At 38.7% G+C, this 22,331-nt stretch overlaps 1 protein-coding gene across 1 annotated transcript in view; it reads left to right on the top strand.

Annotated features, from left to right (window-relative positions):
- prkd1 (protein kinase D1) overlaps positions 1 to 22,331 on the top strand; it is a 79,227-nt gene that overhangs the window by 15,446 nt on the left and 41,450 nt on the right. Inside the window, exons 3-7 of the mRNA XM_085391703.1 lie at positions 4,766 to 4,904; positions 19,264 to 19,395; positions 19,484 to 19,653; positions 19,737 to 19,760; positions 20,058 to 20,268. Of these exons, the coding sequence (XP_085247829.1) occupies positions 4,790 to 4,904; positions 19,264 to 19,395; positions 19,484 to 19,653; positions 19,737 to 19,760; positions 20,058 to 20,268 (652 nt within the window). The 5' untranslated portion in view covers positions 4,766 to 4,789. The remainder of the gene's footprint in view (positions 1 to 4,765; positions 4,905 to 19,263; positions 19,396 to 19,483; positions 19,654 to 19,736; positions 19,761 to 20,057; positions 20,269 to 22,331) is intronic.

Here is a 22,331-nt window from a genome sequence, read left to right as displayed (position 1 = left end):
TCCACTGTTGATCTGCACACAGCTGTTGTCACGAATGTCGCACTCGCTTACGTCACTGTCATGAGACATTCTTGCAAAAAAATCATGGTTTTAGTAACGCAGTAACGCAGCGTTTCTACGGGAAAGTAACGGTAATCTAATTACTGTTTTTGCAATAGTAATCCCTTACTTTACTCGTTACCTGAAAAAGGTAATCAGATTACAGTAACGCATTACAAGTAACGCATTACAAGTAACGCGTTACTGCCCATCTCTGCCAAGGAGTTAACGATTTCAGTGACCTCACCTCCAGTGATGGGCAAATCACCCACCTCATCTCCAGACTCCGCCTCTGCTACAGAAGAACTGAGGAGATCCTCAAAGTATCCCTTTGACCTTCCTGAGTTGAAGTTAACAGCACCCTGCACACATTATATACTGTGTGATTAGAGAACTGTATTCCCCTTCGGAATAACCTGATAATTTCCCTGAATTGCTTGGAGACCAGGGGAACATGCTGCTGTGGTGGTTAGCACTGTTGCCTCACACAAAGAAGGCCCTAGTTTTGAATCTATCATCTTGCTGGGCTTTTCTGTTTCCTCTTGGTACTCTGATTTCATCATATGGGCGTAGGTTAATTGGTGATTCTAAATACCCCATAGGTGTGAATGTGAGTGAAAATGGTTGTCTGTCTCTCTGCGTTAGCCCTGTGACAGACTAGCGACCTGTCCAGGGTGTACCCTGCCTTTCACCCTATGGCATCTGCGATAGGCTCCAGCCCCCACCAACTCTGAATTTGATAAGTAAAAGAGAATGGATGGATGGAAGCTTCAAGATTGACCGAAAGTCTTGTTCCATGGCCTCACTGAACCCCTACTATTTTGATTCGGCTTGTGATTCGGCTACTGTAAGAGCTGCACACTGCTTGGTTGAATATCTTTTTGTTGAGTACCACACCAAAGACTCATTTAGCTTGACGGCTACCTTCACTTCTGTTGTCTGCCTACTGGTTTGACAATTACTACACGGGCGCCAGCAAGAATGTCAAGAATTTTCACTGATGGAAAATTCAGACTAGAACAAAGTCCAGCCCCTCCTCTAGGAGACTGGTTCTAAAACCCATGCTGTGTGTTGAGGTAAATCCAACTCTTAACCTCACACACTACCTAAGACTCCTTCCTTCTCTGCTGGGGATCGTATTGCCAAAGTTTGACCCTCAATGGCTGCAACCAAACACTGCACCCAACCCTTATGATTCCTCCTGCAGGTGGTGAGCCCATATCATGTAAAACCAAAATATTGAATCAGTTTTTCATTCATAAATATATATTTTTTCTGCTAAGTTTAATTCACTGTCAAATTAGCATTTTTCAGTATATACAAACATTAACTTCTACTTCAGAATCTGATAGTGAGGAGTACTTTAACTCCAATACATCAGTAGTCCTAAAAATTGGAACAATGATTCAGGGCATGGTCTGGAGTAAAGAGATTAGAAAAATGAGAATACATGCCTTAAAAATTTGGGGAAATAAAATAAGCTCATGGCGAAAATTATAGAGGAAGTGACATCAGGACCTTTATCACATGTTCTTAATTTAAGAAATTTTATTTTGCTTTAGAGATATTTGTTGGACAACAAGATGTTAAGAGAACAGTCAGTCAGGCTCCAGCATCCACGATGCTGTAGTTCAACATATTCAGCACAGGAAGTCTTGAACTGAGCTGAATTGGATAAAGAGAGCTGGAGGAGATGGAAAGGAATCGGCCCTGAATTCCTGTTGCCATGACAACAACGGCGACACCGCTGCTATGGTGACACCACACACACATAATGATGCAAGCGTGCTGATCGAAAGGAAGGTTCAGGGCAGTATGATAAAGCGTCTCCACTTTTTTGTTCTATTATGTTCTTGCTCTTATGTACCTCATTTTCAACTTCTTTCCTCTCTGTTTCCTCTCCTCACCCTTCTCTCTCCTACTGCTGTCCTTGAAATTCATCATTTAGGGTGACAGAAACTGCTAATTCTTGCATGTCAGCTTCAAGGAGTGATGCTAATGTGGGCAAAATATCTTGTTGATGGCAGAAGTCAAACAATAATGACTAGAATGTTAACAGTAATTCAGGTACAAGGGACACTAAAGATGGACTGCTGTAGAAGAAGAACACACTCGGCCAAGAAGAAGATACTGAGGGCAGTGGCTCATCAAAACTGGATAATTTGGTGTAAATGATATGAATGCAGGGAATCCTCCCCACCTTTATTCATTCTGACCGCTGCTGCTGCTGTAATGGTGCGCCGATATTGTTTTGACACACTCTGAGTCACTCTATAGACTGAGGCTCATGTTAACAGCAGCGCCTGAGCGCATGACCATGTCCATATCAGAGTGTTTTTCTGGGAATGACAGTAACTTCTCTGTACTCCCATAGCCTCCACCATAGGTGGAAATTTCAGAGTAAAATCAGGGGGACACAACATTCCAGTATTTTTAGAGCTTATTTAGAAAAAATAAAAACTAACATTACTTACCAAGGTAGTAGTGCCGCTGTGTGACTTTATTTTCACTCCCAAAACTTAAATATGGATAAGGAGTTCATACCATTGCCAAATCCTTACTCACTGCTACTCAAAATCTAGTGCACAAAAAACACACAAATATACAGTGTCTGTCCTTCTCTGATATTTGCTCACACAGACAAGTTTCTGATCATGAAGGAGCCAGAAAGAAAAGGCAGAAAAATAGCTGTAGCTGCAGTGACACACTAACTGTAGGTTACTCCAATAAAACTTCCACGTCGTACATCAAATATTCAGTTTTCTGACTACCAGACAGATCCAAGAGTAGAAGAAAATGAATACTACAAGGTGTATGGCACTCGTGGGTAATCCTTATACATATGCTGAATTCATAATTTTATAATTTATAAGGAGAAAGAAAGAAAACAATGACTTCCTAACCACATAACTGGAAAAAATGGATGCTTTCAATCACATTTCAGTGCTGTGGTATCTTAAAAAAATTTGATTTGGTCTGACCACATATATGTAGCAATGGAAGTGACGTATGTAAAAAAAAAAATAGAAGTTTGATATAAATCTTTGTTTTCATGTATGCTATTGTATGCTATGGTGTGTGTGTCTTCTTCTACCGTGGAAGAGTGTTTGTGTGTTTTTGTGGTCGATAACAATCTCAGTGGTGTTCTACACTTGGTCAATGTGTTGCTCCTTTCAGCAGTGCCTCATCGATCTTTAACATAACAGCGAACTGCACCTTTAACTTCCTGTGGTTACACTCGGCTGCGTTTGTGCGTTTGCTCACATACACCTGTCTTTGTGGGGACTAGTTTGAGCAATTAATCTTCTGTTTGTGTTTTTAAAGTGACAACTCCATGTAGAGTCGAGGCTTGAAGTCTTACTGATTTTAACACCTTTTAGCACTTTGGCAACTCCAACACTTTTAGCGATTTAAGTGAAACATCTGAAACTTCTCCTGCAGTGTTATCGTCTTCTGTATCCAGTGATTATGAGACAGATAGTCCCTGGGCACAGACCTGTGAATTGCCCCCCACCCACCAGAGAGGAACCAAAGACTGAAATAGAAAGAACAGCTACAGATTCTAGAGTTGGGTTTCATATCTATTCCACTTTGTTGTGTGTTTCTCTGTGGTTACTTTGCATCTCTTACTCATACATTTGTGCCCCTAGTCTCTCGTTGCTTTGGTCCTTTTTATTTATTTTATTATTAATTATTATTATTATTAATTTTTTCAATTTCATGGCCTGCATGGTTTCCAGCAGAACTGGTAGCAGTACAGTTAGTGGGAATAGCACTTTAAGGCAGTTGGAGTTTGATCTGACAATGGAAACAGCCGAATGCCATCCATCACTACCACAACGTCACATGATATGTAAAAGAGACGATAGTTAGCAGAAACTAAACTTTCAAAATAAAAGTAACATTGTTTTCCAGTAATAGATGATGTTGATATAATATAATATATGCAGCTTTAATACAGATTTTGTATTCCTGAAATGGAAGCCTGTCAAAAATGTAGCAGTTTGAATTAAAAGTAGTAGATTTGAATCAAATTTACTGTCAAATAGTAGGAGGACTATCAGGCTGCTGTTTGTTATTATATCATCATAACACAATTAGGAACATGAATATCTTTGATAGAGTTCTGTCTCTGCAAATTTACAACATCATTGTATTTGTGTTAATTTATTTGGTGAGATCGGTCTGTCCATCTCCTTCTGATGATAATCTCAGTCTATTATTAATCTGTTGATAGAGATCAAAGCTCTTCTCTTTCTCTGCGTCACTACTCTTCATTTTTTTGTCTCTTTTCATCAGCTCTCTCAAATTTGAATTTACTTTGACGTGATCGCAGTAGAAAGACAGGCTCATGCTATTTTAAAAGTCTGTGTGTAAAATGTTTTTATTTTCAGAGCAGTCAACTGATGACATTGTCCTGATTCACAGCTTTGTGCAGGAACCAATTGTGCACAGATAAAAAGCTCGTACAGAGACACAAAATATCCACATGAAATGACCATAAGGAGAAAATAACAGAAAACTGTTATAAAGAGAAAAAGTGGACATACTAGACCAAATGCAGATATGCAATGAGTACAAAGTTACTCAAAACTATGATAAAGAATGGTTATACGATCAACAAATCCCCATATTAGCAATTATGAAAAAGACGTAGTTACAACTAACATAACTTTTTTTGAAATACAGATTTTGCTGAGATAATATGCCTTTCTGTCTCTGTTAGTTACCAGAGTGCGGCTTCTATGGGATGTACGAGAAGATCCTCCTATTCCGTCATGATCCTACATCAGACAACGTGCTGCAGCTACTGCGCTCTGCTTCTCAGATCCAGGAGGGTGACTTGGTGGAAGCCATACTGTCAGGTAAAAGCAAGGAGGGGTACCCATGTCAGACCACTGACGTACAAAAAATAAACTGAATCCGTGCTCTGTACTTGTTTCCTTCGTAGCTTTAGTTTTTCTCCAGCCTTAAAGTCTTCTGTTATTGTTCCAGAAAACATGTTTTTTATCATTATAAAATTATAAGTGTGAAGGAGCTTAAGAGTCATGTGAGCACAGTAACAATGAGCTTAGGACAGACAGATAAATGACTGTACCCCTGGGAATTTTGTCCCATGTAACAGTCACTCTGTATTATATGATGGCAATATTTACGTCATGAGGTAAGGAACAAGATCACTGGCTGTTTTCTGAGCACATCCAACTAGAAGCTCATGGCCCAAACATTGAAGGGTTACCACAAATAAACACAAATTTTAATCAGCTTTATGCTATAATGAAATGTTCCTAGAATTTATGTAACACAGTGCTTCTACCATCACACCAGAGTTGGAGAATCAAATCGAATGCAACCAAGTCCACACTAGCCCGGATAAATTTGAAAACAGCGTTTTCGTCTGAAAACACTCCGCGTCCACATTATCGTTTTAGTCAATTTCACAGAGTTGTGCGTCCACATTGAAACAGCCGAAAACGTTTACATTCCAGTACTGCGCATGCGTGAAGCGCAAGACGATTAGACCTGCCTCATTTCTGTCTGCTGTTTATTTACTTTCTGGCTCTTTGAAACATTGCTGCAAAACTTTGAGGAAAAGCACAGAGTGTTTTAAATGGACTAAGAACGAAGTGGAGTTGTTGCTGCGAGTAACACAAAAGTACAAAGTTGCAAAAGCGAGTGAGAATTAAAGAACTTGAAGAAAAGCTATCTGGAGCATGTACAGACTGATATTAATCTTTAACAGGGCTGCCAAAATTGAGAGCAAACAAACCAACTGCTGTATAATGCCCTCCGCTATCTTAGTTTAATTGGTCTCATGACTGCATCACATGACTAAAATGCGTCATCGTTTTCGAAAAGGCTCCGGGGTTGCTGTCCACACTGCGACACGAAAACGGCGTTTTCAAGTGTATCCACTTTGGAGAGCGTTTTCAATGCGCTGCATTTTCCTTGACCAAAAACGCCGTCTGTGTGGACGGAAGGCCAAGACGTAGAGAAAAAGATGCGATTTCAAACAAAAACATATTAGTGTGGACATGCCCTCTTTATTTATACACTACAGAAGAAACTCCAACAATCAGACAACCAATTCTGAGCAAGCACTTGGTGACAGTGGGAAGGAAAAACTCCCCTTTTACAAGAAGAAACCTCTGACAGAACCAGGGAGGGGCAGACATGGTGGGGGTGAGGGGAGGAAGATGGGACAAAAGACACACTGTGGAAAAGAGCCAGAGATTAACAATAACTCATGTCATATTAAAGCTGCCTTGGCATCAATCATTCTCTTCTAACCTAGATGTCACCATGCTGTAACTGTAATCTTAACTGAAAGCTATTCTAACCTGCCGATAAGCTAGAGCTACATGTGTTCTTAAGTTTTTCCAACTTCTCTTACTCAGACTGTGTAACTTAGTCTCTCTTTGGGGAAATGTTTGTGTGCCCCACAGGGAAACTGACATCCCATAGTGTACCTGTGGAAACATATGTATTGTACTATGTCTCCAAAATAATCTATCACACACACACACACACACACACACACACACACACACACACACACACACACACACACACACACACACACACAGACACATTTGCCTTATTAAAAAGAACAACAGCAAAAAAAGCAAGCTCCATGTTCAACAACAACAGCATGTACTGTTAATGTAATCTGGTTGCCTGAAATGAATTAAAAAATGTCCAGATGTGTGTAATGATTATCTCATTTTGGAGAATTCTTTATTAGGCTTGTCTTTCTGGCTGTCATCCAGCTCAGGACTCAGGTGTTCACACGATGCTATGCTAATGGCCCGACAGCTGCTTCTCCCTAATTTCCTGCCTTTCTTTCACCATCAACTGTAGTATGTGTGAACATTTGCATATCGTTTGTCTACATTTGTGTGTGTTTGCTTTAATTAATATGTTTACATTTTTCTCTTTGTCTACAATTTTAGCTTCTCTTTAACAATAAATTTTAATGGTGATAACAAATTATATATTGTGTACTATAACACTGTACTTAGCATACTATATGTGCACAAACTTTTGAAGATAAAAAAAACCCCCAAAAAGCCAAAGAAGTGCAAAACAGGTGTTAGCAACATTGTAATAGAGGAAATGTATGCACTGAAAAAATGGCATCCAAAGTTAAACAAGACAAACATAGAGAAAGTAACAGAGAAAGAAAAGGAATGAAAAAAAAAAAATCAAATCTACACTGTAAAAAATGAATGCAAATCCATGACTGGCACCACAATCTGTTAACAGTTGGGAGCAGGTTCAAATAGTTTTTGGTTATCAAGGAAAGATTGGCAACCAGCTCCCTACTGGAAGTGTTTTCCCCCTTTCCCATTTTTCATCCATGGTTGTGATTTATCTTGAAGGAACATCTATAAAAAAAATGTAATAAGTAATTAAATATGCTCTCCACTGTCACATAGGGGTTTTTTTTTTCTTATGTTATCAATCAAAGTCGGAAACTGCTGGTTTTTAGGTGGGAGTCTGCATGTTATTCCTCCAGGGTACATTCTCGTTGAGGGTTTAGGTATCCTACCGGAAGGAAACCCTGAGGTAGACCCAGGATTCACTAGAGAGATTAGATCTCTTAGCTGGGATGGGAATGTGTCACCATTTCCCCAGATAACCTGGAGATGTGTAGGAGGAAGGAAGTCTCAGCTTCTATGATTAGCCTGCTGTTGTCATGACTGGTAAGTGGGGGAAAAAAAGAAATGGATGGGATGGATGGGAATTTTAAAAAAAAAGTTATTCTGTGGAAAAGTATTCCCCATCAGTCTTAGCATCAGTATTCTGAGTATTTTAAGATTAGGTTTTAAGTTTCCTTTTTGATAAAGATACATTACTAAGTTATGTTGCAATAGGTGTAGGCTGCGGAGGCTTCCCAAGAGTGTTTCTCTCTTACCTTTTTCACTCAGTATGTGTTTTTACACCACTCTACATTTAATCATTAATTATTATTCATCTCAAGCTCTCTTCCGCACTGTCTTTGTTCTGTCTTCCTCCCATGATCCCCAACTTTTGGCAGCAGATTGCCCCAAATGGCCTGGTTCTGCCGGAGCTTCTTCCTGTTCCCCTGGAGTTTTTCCTTCCTACAGTCACCAAAGCTTGCTTATAGGGTGTCATATGATTGTTGACTGTTTTTGTCTGTATTATTGTAGGGCCTTTACCTTACAGCATAAATCACCTGCAGGCAACAGTTGTGTCATTTAGGGTCAGTCTTTTTAAAGGGGCATGGACAAGAAGGAAATCAAACATGCTTCCAAGGATAATATCCTACCCTGGCAGCAATATGGAAGCAGTTTAAAGGATGGATGCAAAGTGAGAAAATATATTTGTCTGAGAAGCGATCTCTTTATAGTTAGTGGCCAGCTGATTGTGCCACTGGGATCTGTGGTCGGTCTGGTGAACTACAAAAGCATCTGACTTAAACAGGCTCTTCTCCACACAGTACTTGTGGCTAACAGGTAGATTGTGCCATTTCAATGCTGCTAGCCAACAATGAAGAATCACTTACTGTTTAAGGGACAGAGTGAGGGTGGACAGTATGGCATTGTTTTTTAATATAAAACTCATTGCAGCACGGGACTAACGCGTTATTAAGTAATGCGTTACAGTAACTACGTTATTATTGTGGTAACGAGCACAGTAACTAGTTATTATGCCAAAATCAGGAACGTGTTAATCGTTATTGGGATTTAGATATGGTCGTTATTCGTTACTTCGGGTGGTGGCTATCGCGGAGCTTCCACAGATTCAGTAACATTAGCAAGTGGTGGAGGCCAGCAGGTGGATGAGAGACCCGAGGCGGCCATCGGTCCGAGTGTGAACTGAACTTCAGGTAAGAAGTTATGACCTGCAGTCTATCTGGGTCAGATATAAACCAAGTTTAGGTGGAGTTTATTTTCGTTGTGCTGACTTTTTCCGTACTGCGTACTAGCTAGCATGATGGAGTTTCTATACAGCTGGGTGGGTGCTATGAAGTTAATGATGAACCGTTGAACTTTATTTTGTTCATAAGGTTAATTATTAGAGTTGCCAACCGTCCCGTAAAAAACAGAATCGTCTCGTATTCAGAGAAAATATTACGCGTTTCGTATTGAGGTGAAAAGGAACACAGTTTGTCCGGTACTTCAGCTACAATGAAAAAGACACAAAGGTGGAGCTGCACAGCTGCCTCTTCTTCTCTCATTCTCTCCCCTCCCTCTCCTGTTTCTACTTCAATCATGAAAACTGATCAATGATCAGCTGATCGGCTTTTCTCTCTTGTTTGTTTATCGCCCGCTTTGCGCCAGAAAGAGGAAACCAGCCGATGTCGCGTTAAACAACAGCAGCACGTTTAAGCTTGATCAGCTGTTGTTAGAGTTTATTTAATATTAATTTCTATTATCAGCTGATGTTTGCTGGAGCCACAGCTGTAAACCTGCTGGTCATGATGTCGGTTTGGATATTTGGTGAGAGGGAAACATGAAGATGATCTCTGTTTCTGAGAAACAAATACACCAGGATCCTTTTTTATGTAGCTGACAGCTGGTAACTGTGCAGGGCCGGATCTAGCAAAGTTTTGCCAGGGGGGGGGGCAATTAGGGCATTAACAGGGAGAGAGGGGCACAAAGAAATACTTTTCTTTCTTATTCTCATTTAAAATGTCTCACTTTTAAAAAATAATTATCTGAATCTTACAACAAACGATTGATAGATTGATACATATATACCATCAAAACAGTGTACATCACTGTCACAACAGCGTTTGTTTTCATTCAAAGGCTTTATGATTTTTCCTATAATGGCTAGTCAAAAAGCCCGGGCCAATTTTTTGTCCCAAACCAGCCCTGTATGCAGCCCATCTTCAGTCTGGTGTTACCTACATCTTCCTATTCGGAAGGCAGAATTTCCGAGTTCTGAGTACAATCGAAAGCACCACGACTGCAGTTTTTGTGTTGGATGTAAAAAGCGCACATCATGCTGTGACGTAGGCTAGAATCATGGCAGCGGTCAATGACGGTCCAGGCGTGGGATTTCTCTCGTAGAAATATGCACATTATTTTTTCCTTTCTATTGGTAGGTGGCACAGGGCACTTGTGGCAAGTAAGCAAGCTAGAAGACTGGCAAAGTTATGGAAGCAACACATTAACAAGAGAATTCTGAGTAAAACCAAATTTACTTTCCCTAGTAACTAGTTACTTTGAAAGTAACGAGTAACTTGAAGTAACGGAGTTACTTTTGATAGAAGTAACTAGTAATGTAACTAAGTTACTTATTTAAAGTAACTTACCCAACACTGAGTACCAGTGACCCCCTTAGACTGCTTTTTAGTTTTATTTTCCTTGTTTTGCATTGAATTATCACTTCTGTCACTAGTTAGCTAGCATAAAAGAAAGTAAGTCTATTAGCAGCAACCAGCCAACCAACCAGGGAAATCACACTTTGTACTCACACAACATGCCGCTAGACATGGGCTGAAAAACGGAAACTTTAAACATTTACCTTTTAAATCCAGCTTCACAGACAGTGTTAACTCTGTGACAGTTTTTCAGAGTAGGGCTTGTGTAAATTAGCTTTAATACTTGTAGTGTAGTGTAATATCCATTTCAATGGTAAATTATTGTGTTATAATTGTACCAGATTTAAAGGACTGACACAAAGGAACTGCTTGCTGAAACAGAAGCAATGAAAGAACTTTAGGTGCTGAAAGTGTCAGTTACAACAAAAGCTCTAAAGCTTGGTGACATGCAGTTCAGCTGAAAATAATAAATTGGAACTGGAAAAGGTCCTAAAGTGTAACAAATACATACACGCAACAGATGACATTCAAGCATTTAAAGACACGGAAGCACCGAAAGTTGCCAGCTGAATTAAGCACTAATGATGTGAAATAATCATTTTCTTTTTGTATCTTTTAGCATTCACGCCTGGTATTTTCCATCTTGTTTACAACACCCTACATGTTTGACTAATCCTTCGTACCTTCCCCTTCTCTGACTCAGTCCTCTTTAACTTGTCTCTCTCTCTCTCCTCCTCCGTCAGGATGCTGCCACTCAGTTAAAAACACATTTGTTAACAGCTCCGTGCCAGTCTCAGCAACAGCTGAAAATGTGGTGGAAACAAACAGGAAATTAACACAAAACAGAGATGCAAACTCCAACAGAATGCATGTTCTGTCATATAGTAAGCAGGGGTGGACTAAAACAATAATAAAGGCTCGGGTGGTACACGAAGCGAAGCAAAAAACCTTTAATGACCTCACATCTAACCCAAAATTAGCCCCCAGTCGTGCCATAGTTCAAGCCTAAGGAACTGTGTTTCATACCAGGTCACAGAACAGGGAGTAACTGTTCTTTTAATATAATGGTACCATTATGTTTGTCCATTATATTAATCTACAGTAAACAAAAGCACTAAAGCTTAGTGAGCAAGATCTCCATAGTTGTCCACCCAGACACTTAAGCTTATTGTCCAGCATTTAGCTGCATTTGTGGTAAAGCTGTTTTACATTTTTTTTTATTATTTTCTTAACTTGCCAAGTCATGGTACATTCAAGGACCTATAATACTGTAAGTCATTACATTTTTTTCTGATTTCAATCTGGCTCATCTTTCATTCCACATCAGCTTCTCATGGACATCTGGACCATTTTCAGTATAGCTGCTATTAATAGATCACTTCATGGAAATCATGTTATGTCCCCTTGTAATTGCGCATCTGTAATATGTGCTGGATTTTTTCCAGTGTGTGAAAACTGTAATCTTTCCACTTGATTAATTTTTGTTGTTTACAAAGTTGCATGGAGCCAAGTGTGGAAAGAAAATGAATGAAAATGCTCACTGTGCCATCACATGCTGGCACGTACAACAGCTCAGACATTTCTGCTGACCTTTAGGAGCCGGCATTTTCAGTCTCTAATCCTTGAACAGTTGCAACAATCATGAGCCCGGTTTTCTGCCTTACCTGGAGCCTGCCGGCCTTTCAGGTTTTGAAACTGTGAAAAGCAGCTCTTATTGCTACAGATAAGAGCAGTTTTTTAGCTGCTTGCTAATTAATATCTTGTCATGTTGACTCTTAGCAGGCAAAACATCCCTGGGTCAATTTCATGACATATTTCTTCTGTGAGCAGTAACAGAGTCAAAAGTAGAACACAGCACCAGCAAAAGTTATTGAATGAAATGTCTCCACATCTTTTTTTTTTTTTATTTATTTGTTTTATTTGCAGGGTGCTGAAATGTTTATTTTACTGTACATACAGCCTATTTTGACATATGAAAGCAAACACATGAAAGTAAACTTAACACACCGCACCTGCTTATGCCACCGCCGCTGGTCTACACTTTCTTCCCCTGCAGTGTTTGTTTTCTAGTTGTAGGATAACAAGTTAGCAACGAGCACTCCTAATTCTACCACACAGCCATAAACACAGGCATTTATATCCAAACAAGGGCTACCTAGGAAACCTCACTCAAACACACAAATACATGCACACACATGCACATAAGTCATTTTCTGAAGCATATAATAACAGTTTGGGAGCTTGTTCACACATCCAGACGTATGTTGGCCCTCCAAACAAAAGCCATAAACAATAATTTGAATAAATGGAGGTAATTTCCTACAGCAGAATGTCTAATCAGAGCTGTATTCTACTGGAGGACCGCGACACAGGCCGAGTGTGTGTGTGTGTGTGTGTGTGTGTGTGTGTGTGTGTGTGTGTGTGTGCGGGGTTGTGTGTGTGGGTGTGTTAATGTGTGTGTATGTAAACGAAAACGAAAAGGCGATAGAGAATCGGAAATACATGCAGAGAGAGAGAAAAAGAAAGAAAATGACCGAAAACTGTGTACCATAAACTACCCGTCCTGCCTTGCCAAGCCTGCTGGCCAACTTAAAAGACATTCAGTCCATCTGTGCCCACTAAGAGCCTCTCCTACCTCCAAAACATTTACAAAATACCCACTAACAACCCATTCATTAGTCTTTGTCTCTGTTGTTCTGTTTATCTCCCTCCCTTCTTCTCTCTTCCTCTATCTCCGGCTAGTTGAATATATTCTGTAGTTTTCCTTTTTTTCCAACAAATCCCATGTGGCGCTCCAAGTATCTACTAACAAATGTGTGTGTGTGTATCAGAACCTGATACTGACTATTCCTTTTAGCTCCACTGTTATCCCGAAAAATCTCAGGGAGCCACACAGTTCCTTTAACTAACTCCTACTAGCAAAAGTTTGCATTACAGCAGTTATGATTTTCGTCAAGGTGAAATAATTTGGGAGAAAAGAGTAAGCTCTGACATCCAAGTATTTTTGGCAATTACGCCAAGGAGAAGCAACATTATGGAGACACCATAGTAAGTGTGCCCCCTCCCCCGACACTAAACGTTGGTGGCAGTGTAGCAGAGTAAGCAGATGGTTCATGGAGAGTTTGGATGAGATGTTCTAGACAACATGGATGAGGAGGAGCTGGTGTAAAGGAGCGACAGATCACAATGAATTAGAAACAGCATGGAGTGGAAACCAACTGGCTCTGGGAACCCAGGAAGGTTGATTATTGGACAATTGTAGTGATGCTGAAATGTTGAACGATGTAAATTTAACAGCATGGGGAAAAGGAAGTGATCAGAGAACAGATCTTTGGTGAAATTGTTAATTGACAACTCACTTCTTGATCAGACTGCAGGCAAAGGTGGCTTAACTCAAAATGTGTTAGAAAACCGTGTGAAAACCATGAGTCACCTTTTCCATTTAGATTTGGTTCACTTCCATCCGTAGTCTTAGGTCTGACAGATCTGACTGTCCTGCAGTACAAACAGGTTGAACACTCACATCGGTAATAATGCTACTCCACCTATATCTGTATAATCAGCACCTGTTGCCAGCCATTACAAGCCAGTTCAGTTCCTACACACTTTCTCTGGGAGATGGATCACCTTGGCAGACTGTCTTTACAGGAAAGTCCTTTGAAGAGGTGCTGACAGATGTATGTGGTTAAGTGTCCTGTCATATTTTGGAATTTTGAACAAAATCTGCTTTAGTCAGGCCATTCAAGTCAGGATCCCAACACCCGTGTCTCCAACTCTACATCCACCCACACCCCTATACAGGAGAAGCATCCAATGCTCTACAAAATGTGCCTTCTTCCTCTATGTATTCGTCATCATGTAATCAATTAGGTGTGTTTGATGCACTTCATCTTTACAAGCATCCTCCATGTTTACTCCTTTCTCAAATTCACAACATTTTTAGAAAGAATTCAGGCAGAAAAAAAGCAAATCAATTAATAAACAATAAGTAAGGTTATTACATATAACATATATGTGGCACATTTCAACAATAAATTTCTTACAGAATTACATCTGACTGAATCAGTCTCAGCAGACAGAATACATGATATATCCAAACCCATGCACTGGCAGTATTGAAAATTTATATGCAGTGTGTTAATAATGTAGAAAAAAAAGATAATTTCATAATTGGTTCTGATTTGCTGCCAATTTACACTGATAGTATTAAAACTAATAGACAACAGATTAGAAAATAGATTATTGGAGTTTACTATGATAACACCATAATACCTATTATCTCATCAACTTAAAGTAGGAATTTGTTGAATTTGGTTTGTACAAACATTGAGAAAGTCAAGCAAGAAGACACAATTAAGTTGGCTAGGTTTTTTCATCTTTTACCACAGCCCCCTATATATTTACTTATGGCTCCTGTTATATCATGTTTTGCTACACTATCAGGGGTGCATGTTAAACCCAGCGTTTTACATGGATTTCTATCAGGGTCGCATTGACTGCCTCAGTGTTTCTAGGTTTAAATGTATTCTTTTTTTTTCCCAGTCAGTGTGGCAAATGCAACGCTATTATTATCATATTAATTTGACACATCTAGAATAAATAAATATCTATTTTATCAACTACGTTATTTACAGGAAATTTTTATTTTCTTAGTTGGGAATCTGACTTGTATAACAAGTTTCAAAAATATGTGTTAACTTTTTGTAAAATACAATCTAATACGAAAATGTCAAAGTTCCTATACTCTTTGAGCCAACAGGCGTTAACAATCTAAATAACGATAAACATTTTTCCACCCTAACAGGTGTAATGGGAAATGTTAATCAAGCACAGGCTTTACACACCCACTCAATCCTTAAAAAAAGGTTTAATGTGAAGATATGTGAATAAGGTCTAGCATGAAACAAGCTTTAGAAATGTGGCTTGTCTTTTTCTCAAATGTATAAGAACACTAAAAGTAAAACTTTGTACATGCTCCAAAATCAAAAAATATCAGATGTCAAAAGAAATCAAAGAAACAAGAAATTTAATGGAGTCTAAACTATAAGTAACTATTAATCCCAGTTCATGGGTAATCTCAGTTACCCATGAAGCTTTGACAGAAGTACAAAAGTAAAATAAAATAAAATCTGAGTGGTAAATGTTTCTGGTTTATCTGGTTTATCTTTTTTCAGTATTTCTTTTTTCTTTATTTCTGAGACTTTCTTTTCACATTTCTCACCCACATATTTAATCCAATAAATAGGCAAAAACAAGTTGTAAATATTACAATTACATTTTTCTAGTTTTTATGTTGAGCTGATTGGCCAAAGTTGGCTGTTTGTAGACTCAGCAGCTACTGACTAAAGTTTGCATTCCTTAAATTGCGCTCTGTTTTAATTTCTTTTTTTGAATTACTACCAAACTCCTTTGGAGCTACACATGCCAGTTCTAAGTCTGAATCAGTAGTTTGGTGCCAATGACTGTAGTACAAAGTGAGCTTTAATGCTTTCTATTTAAAAACTTTAAATGTAAAGCTGCAGAGTCAGTAGCTGTTTCTACCAGAAATCCCATTCACTTTGCCCCTGTTTTCATTGTCTTTTTTTTTTTTGTTTGTTTTTGTGATATTATAAAAACAGCAAAAACTGATTCTTTGTTTGACATTACGAGTGTCACAGCAGGGGTTATCGGCACTGCCTGTACACCCAACTGGGTTTTTGTCAAAACAGCTGGAGGATATTTGGGCTCAGATGGCTGCTGTGGCCAAGAGCCCAGTCACCCCAGATAAGCAGCTGCTCATCTCTGAAATAAAATTAAAAGCATGGAGAAACACTGGAAAATGTGGAGGAAAATATGGTGCCACAGATTGGTTTGTCAGCAGTGATTAAAAGTCTAACATTCAGGATTGCTATTATGTTGGAATGTTCTTATTTTTCACTTTCAGTTTTCCTTGATTTGAATATTGTTATCCTTTAAGTGGGAAAATTGCTCATAACTTTATGGAGTGTTCTCAAGTCGGAAAAACTAATGTTTTGGTGACAGTTCAGATGCACTGCAACACCATCAAATAGAAATGCTGTAGAAGGACATTAAAGAAAATGGAAGTTGAATAAAATCATTGGAAATAAGAAAAAAAACACTATGGAAGCTGAATAAAAGAAAAAAAACACCACATAGTTTAAAAAAAAACCTTAAAAAAACACAACAGAAGTGTTTTAGGTGAGACAATAACATGACGAAACAGTTGTGGAAATGACAAGCTAATACTAAACAGCTTCTTACAACACTGATGAAGCTTCTGCTTTTCTTAACCATGTATCAGTGTAATCCTTTCGTCACTTTCTTTAAGTTGTGTTTTGTGAGATTTTGCTGAAAGTTACTTTTATTGATCCAACTTTTTGATTTAACTTTTGTTGTGATTTGTGTGCTTTTGCAGCATTTTTCTATTTGCTGGTGTTTTCCTAAGTTGCAGTGCATTTGAACTCTCAAGTACACCATAGAGCAATGTGTATAAAAAGGGTTTCATCTGTTTATTGAAATGTGGAATGACTCATATGTATAATGTCAGAAATGGAGTTTCAAAATGTACTGTAACTGCTCCCAGTCCTTACACTAAACCACTGAACATAATTTTACTACGTATCATGAGTATTGATAGTTACGGTACAATACAGTAGTAAGTTCATCGCTAAAATTCATCACTAAATACTGCAACGTGTTTGTTAAAGAACAGTACACTTTTTCATTTCATGCAACACTTCAGCTGCTTTCACTGCTGATATGTCTAATGACACTTTGGCAGACAACATCACATTTAGTGTGTGTATAATGTATAATGTCCACTTACACTGACTCAGGTACATCTCAGGTCGTTATCGTAGAAATCCCTTTAAAAAATTATGCTTATCCTTCATTTGAAGTGACACTTTCTCTTCAACTGCAAACTTCATAGCTGACATGTGAAAATGGATTTCAGGTGATGTAACAGCATACAGTCCAGCTCACATTTCAGCTTCTTATGATTAAACCCCATTAATTTCAGTGCATTCACACACCATTTGTCTTCACTTTTCCACTTCTCCGAGTTTTACATTTTATGTTGTGTTATATGTTTTCAAGTGACTCTTAACCCATGTTTTAATGAATCTCCAGGTTTATCTGCAGTTCTTTTTTTAACTGCCACTTTTACTTCCTTAGTTAATACACAAAGAAGTAAACAATGTTTAAGAAAGAATATATTTATTCTTTCTTTTAACCTTTATTTTTAACTGAAACAGTTCAACACAAATATGAAAGTACAGTGTGTACTGACATTTCAGTTTCTTAAGCACTTACATTTCACGTAATGTTTTTGTTTTGCAAATATTTGAAAAACTTTTGTAATATGATTTCTCATGCATATGTACAGCCATTCATTAGTGTGTAATGTGTTACCCTCACAAGTGCAATTTGAGGTTCTACTTGCCTGAGGACAATTTGATGTGTGCACTGTAAGTGTCAGGGACTAAAACCACCGATCTTCTGAATAGTGAACAACTTTTGCCACCTCCTGAGCACCAGCTGCCCTAAAGTTTTTGTCATGTTTACACTTTACTGGTGATGGGGAACGAAACGGCTCTTAGAGCCGACACTTTGACATGGACAACACGAGCCGACTCCTTTTTGGGAGCCATGGGTTTTTTTTTCCTTTCTCTCACCCTCTCTCTCACACACACTTTTTTCCCGCTTCACTCCGTACACGAGCCTTGTGCTTTGCGCTGGGCAGAGGGGGGAGGGGCGGTAGTTACACTCACAGTAGCACAGGAACAGAGCGGGAGGGAGAGAGAGAGAAAGAGCCAGGGACAACAACGTCACATTAGAAAGGTATAGTAATCATCCGCAACTATTTTCAGTTGCAGATGATAAAGGATTCAGAAAGTTTATTCATGCAGGCCCATATGACAGAGAATGTGCATGTTCTTTTTGTTTTCATATTTTTTCATATTTATATTTAATTGTGTTGTGGTTTGCAGTGTTTTGTGTTGTTTCACTTTAAACTTGTTTAAAAGGAAAAAGCTGAAAATTTAAATAGTTAAAGTTGAAATGTAAATAGTTGGTTTTTGTATTATACGATTTATTTATTAAATTTTATGTGGAGTGAATAAATAAAAGTATATTTACGGTGGCCCCTCGAGACAAAGCACAAAACTTCAAAACATGTAAAAACTCCAAATCACGTAAAAACTCCAAAACACAACAGAAGTGCTCCAGGATGAGCTTTGTTACCTAGTGGCCACACAAGCCAGGAAGTATCAACGACCGGATTTGGTGTGTGGTAGTAACAAAAATTAACATTTTTTTTTAATTATTTGAATACATATGAGTGCTTGTGTATAAATACACAAACAATACACATATGCTTTCAATTGTGTAATTTAAGTGATCTAGGTAGCTCTGTTTTGGAAGTTCAGTTAACGCTAGAAATGTGTTTTGGAGTTTGTACGTGTTTTGTCTCTGGGGGCCACCGTATATATTTATATATAAACATATATAAATAAAACCACTTTTTTTTACATTAGTAATTCCTTTTGTGAATAATTTTATATTGTTGTCAATAATTAATTAATTAAAGCAACAAAACAACCTGAAGAGCCAGTTGGGAGCCGAAAGAGCCAGCTCTTTTTAGTGAGCCGAGCCGAAAGAGCCGGTTCTCTAAAAAGATCCGGAAATCCCATCACTACACTTTACCTGAAATTTAAGCTCAAGTCATTGCTTTTATTTCAGATTTACATTTCAGCTGACCCTTCTATACTTCTATTTTATTACTTACACTTAAACTTTTTTCAGTTTTCAATAAGTGCAACTACAACTCTTTTAAGTGCATCAACCCCCTAGTACACATATAACCTTACTTGACAGACACAAAAACTTGTAGTTGGAATTCATTTATATCTTATAATTTTCTACAGCTTCAGCCACAGTAGAGGACTTCCAGATTCGTCCACACTGCCTGTTTGTCCATTCGTACCGAGCTCCAGCCTTCTGCGACCACTGTGGGGAAATGCTGTGGGGACTTGTACGCCAAGGACTTAAATGTGAAGGTAAAATATCCTACTCCCATAAGATGAAATCATGAGAACATTATGGCTGAGGTAAAATTTTAAAAAGAGACACTATCCTTTTCTCCAGGTTGTGGTCTGAATTACCACAAGCGCTGTGCCTTTAAGATCCCCAACAACTGCAGCGGGGTGAGGAGGCGTCGTCCCTCCAATGTCTCATTGACAGGCGGGATAATCAACATCGGGCGTCCGCTCTCTGCTGAGCCTTCACCTCCCCACTACAGTGATGATGCTTTATTGGTCAGTACAAAAGCACAGACCTGTGGAACACAGTTTTTCAGAAATGTTGAAGTAACTTTTTTTGTTCTTTTTTTGTTGTCCAGTCTCCAGTCAGTCCTAGCATGGAGGTAAGTCCTCCCATCTTTTTACATAGAAATACTTCTCTAGGGTCATTTTTACTTATTGCATAATAGTGAACAGGCAGCCAAGTTAAATTATACTGTGCAATTCATTCTCCCATCTGTTAGTCTATTTATCATATAGTTCTTGCAGGCAACGGTAACCCCAGAGCTGAGAAACCAAACTCTAAATCTGCTGCCATAAAAAATCATTTTAAGTGTGACTTATCATGGAAAACAGGTCCACTGGCAAAAACTAGAAACGTATGAAAAACTTTGAAATGCTTTGCTTGTTTCTCCCAACAGCAGAAGAACCAGTTAGATTACTTTCCTGGTAGAGAGCGGCGATCCAGCTCACAATCATATGTTGGCCGTCCCATTGAGCTTGACAAGATCTTACTGTCAAAAGTCAAAGTTCCCCACACATTCCTGATTCACTCTTACACCCGGCCTACTGTCTGCCAGCACTGCAAGAAGCTGCTCAAAGGCCTCTTCAGGCAGGGCCTGCAGTGCAAAGGTGAGCTGTTGTTCTGAAAACCTGCTGTAGATGTTTTTCAAAGCTCTAGATGTCAAACTTAAAACTGTCTCTGCTTGTAGCACAGCTTGTCCAGTGTCCAAAACATTTTGCATTAAGATGCTTAAAGAAACCTTGTCCTTTCAGAATCATTGAGACATTTCTTTGGCTCAACCATGTAAAAACTACCAGTAGGTTTACTGTTTACTTGTTAATGTAACCATTAGATACTGTAATACAGTATAATACAGAATAATGATTTGCCATGGTGCTACATGTAATGTTGCTGTAAAAGGACTAGTAGAGAGACTGAATACTGAATGTGTAAAAACATTACCTGGATAAATAAAGACTCTGCTGATTGTACTATTAAAATATAGAGTTTAGATAATGTAGGTAGATTATTTTAAGTACCTGGGATAAATTCCAGGCAACAGAAGCAGTGTTGAGGAGAGGTGAAGAAGAGTGTGCAAATGGGGGGAGCTGTTAGAGACAAATGTCAGGGCTGATTTGTTACAGAAGGATAGTGAATGGGAAGTTTATGAGATGTTCGCGAGACTTGCTATGTATGGTTAAGACACAGTGACAAACAGATAGGAGGCCAAGCTGGTAGTGGTAGAGTAATGAAGATGTTAAGATTTTCATTGGGACTGAAAGTTAGTAAATTCTAGGGACAGCTCAGGTTGAGTGGTTTGTAGACAAAGTGACATAGTGCAAAGGAGGAATAGCAGATATATTCCACAATCAGTGATAGGAAGGTTACTTTTACAATGTATTCCACTACTGATTACAGAATACATGCCCCAAAATGTATTTTGTAACCTATTCCGTTACGTTACTCAATTAGAGTAACTTATTCTGAATAATTTGGATTACTTAATATATTATCAGGCAATTATGTAGGCAACTAAATGAATGTACTATTGCTCTGTGATCTTTTACTATTACTGAAGAATACTCGCCATACCAATACCAACTAGATTTTTAAATCTTAATATAAATGAGTAACAGTAGGGTGGACATTAGGTAAGGCTGCACTTTTTGCAGCGATCTCATATAGAAAACTATTGCGCGCATATTTTTTCAGGTCCGCGGCTCCGAACTGTAGTAAAGGGACCTCTGGCTAATACGTCGGGTTCCGTGTCGGGCTCGTAACCGAAAACTAGCTTTACTTTGTTGTCTGGGTCAACTTTGCTAGCGAGAGACAGAGAGAGGCGTTGAAAGGCTGCTCCAACGGAGCTTATTGTTTCGGAGGAAAACATGAACACAGTGTACAGTCGAGTCTTAACAGCTTACTTACAACTGGGCTACACTGCCCATGAGGCTACATTCTCCAGGGCTATGCCTGTAACACTCTGCTCATATTGCCTTCATAATAAATAATTTGTTGAAAAGTAATTTTTAAAAATATTTCTTCACATCATTATGCGGGCGCAAGTACAGGTAACATGGGCCGCGAGATTGACACACATGCATTAGAGCCTCTTATTGTGTGTTTTGTTTGAGTTTCCACCGGCGTGGAATTACCAGAAATAGAGAGGGCATAGCCTAACAAATGAAACAGGAAAAGACCGCTGTGTAATCCCTTTAATTCAACAAACTATTCTGAATACCACCTTTTTAAACGGTAACTGTAACGGAATACAGTTACTCTTATTTTGTATTTTAAATACGTAACGTCGGCACATGTATTCCGTTACTCCCCAACACTGTCCACTTTGTGATGTTGACTGGCTCTTGCTGGGAGGTTACTTAGCATTGGTGTTGTGTGACACATCTTTTTCAGCTCTGGGTAGGTCTGCTCCTGTGCTATTTTTCTCTTGTAGCTTAGAGCAGCGGTCCCCAACCTTTTTTGCGCCACGGACCGGTTTATGCCCGACAATATTTTCAGGGACCAGCCTTTAAGGTGTCGCGGATAAATACAACAAAATAAAACTAGTACCGGTAATGAAAAAAAGAAGATTTATTCATAGCACATGTGAAAAGACCCAGGAAAACCGAGTTAACGATAAAAACGATAACAAAATAACGCTGAAAACCGATAAAAACCCTGAAAACCATACATT

The sequence above is a fragment of the Rhamphochromis longiceps genome, linkage group LG19 (assembly GCF_057381845.1).
Source record: "Rhamphochromis longiceps isolate RC_006_pf linkage group LG19, R_longiceps_female_GT1.1, whole genome shotgun sequence".
In the NCBI taxonomy this organism is placed as follows: domain Eukaryota; kingdom Metazoa; phylum Chordata; class Actinopteri; order Cichliformes; family Cichlidae; genus Rhamphochromis; species Rhamphochromis longiceps.
Note: the sequence above shows the minus strand (reverse complement) of the source record. Positions and strands in the feature narration are given on the sequence as shown.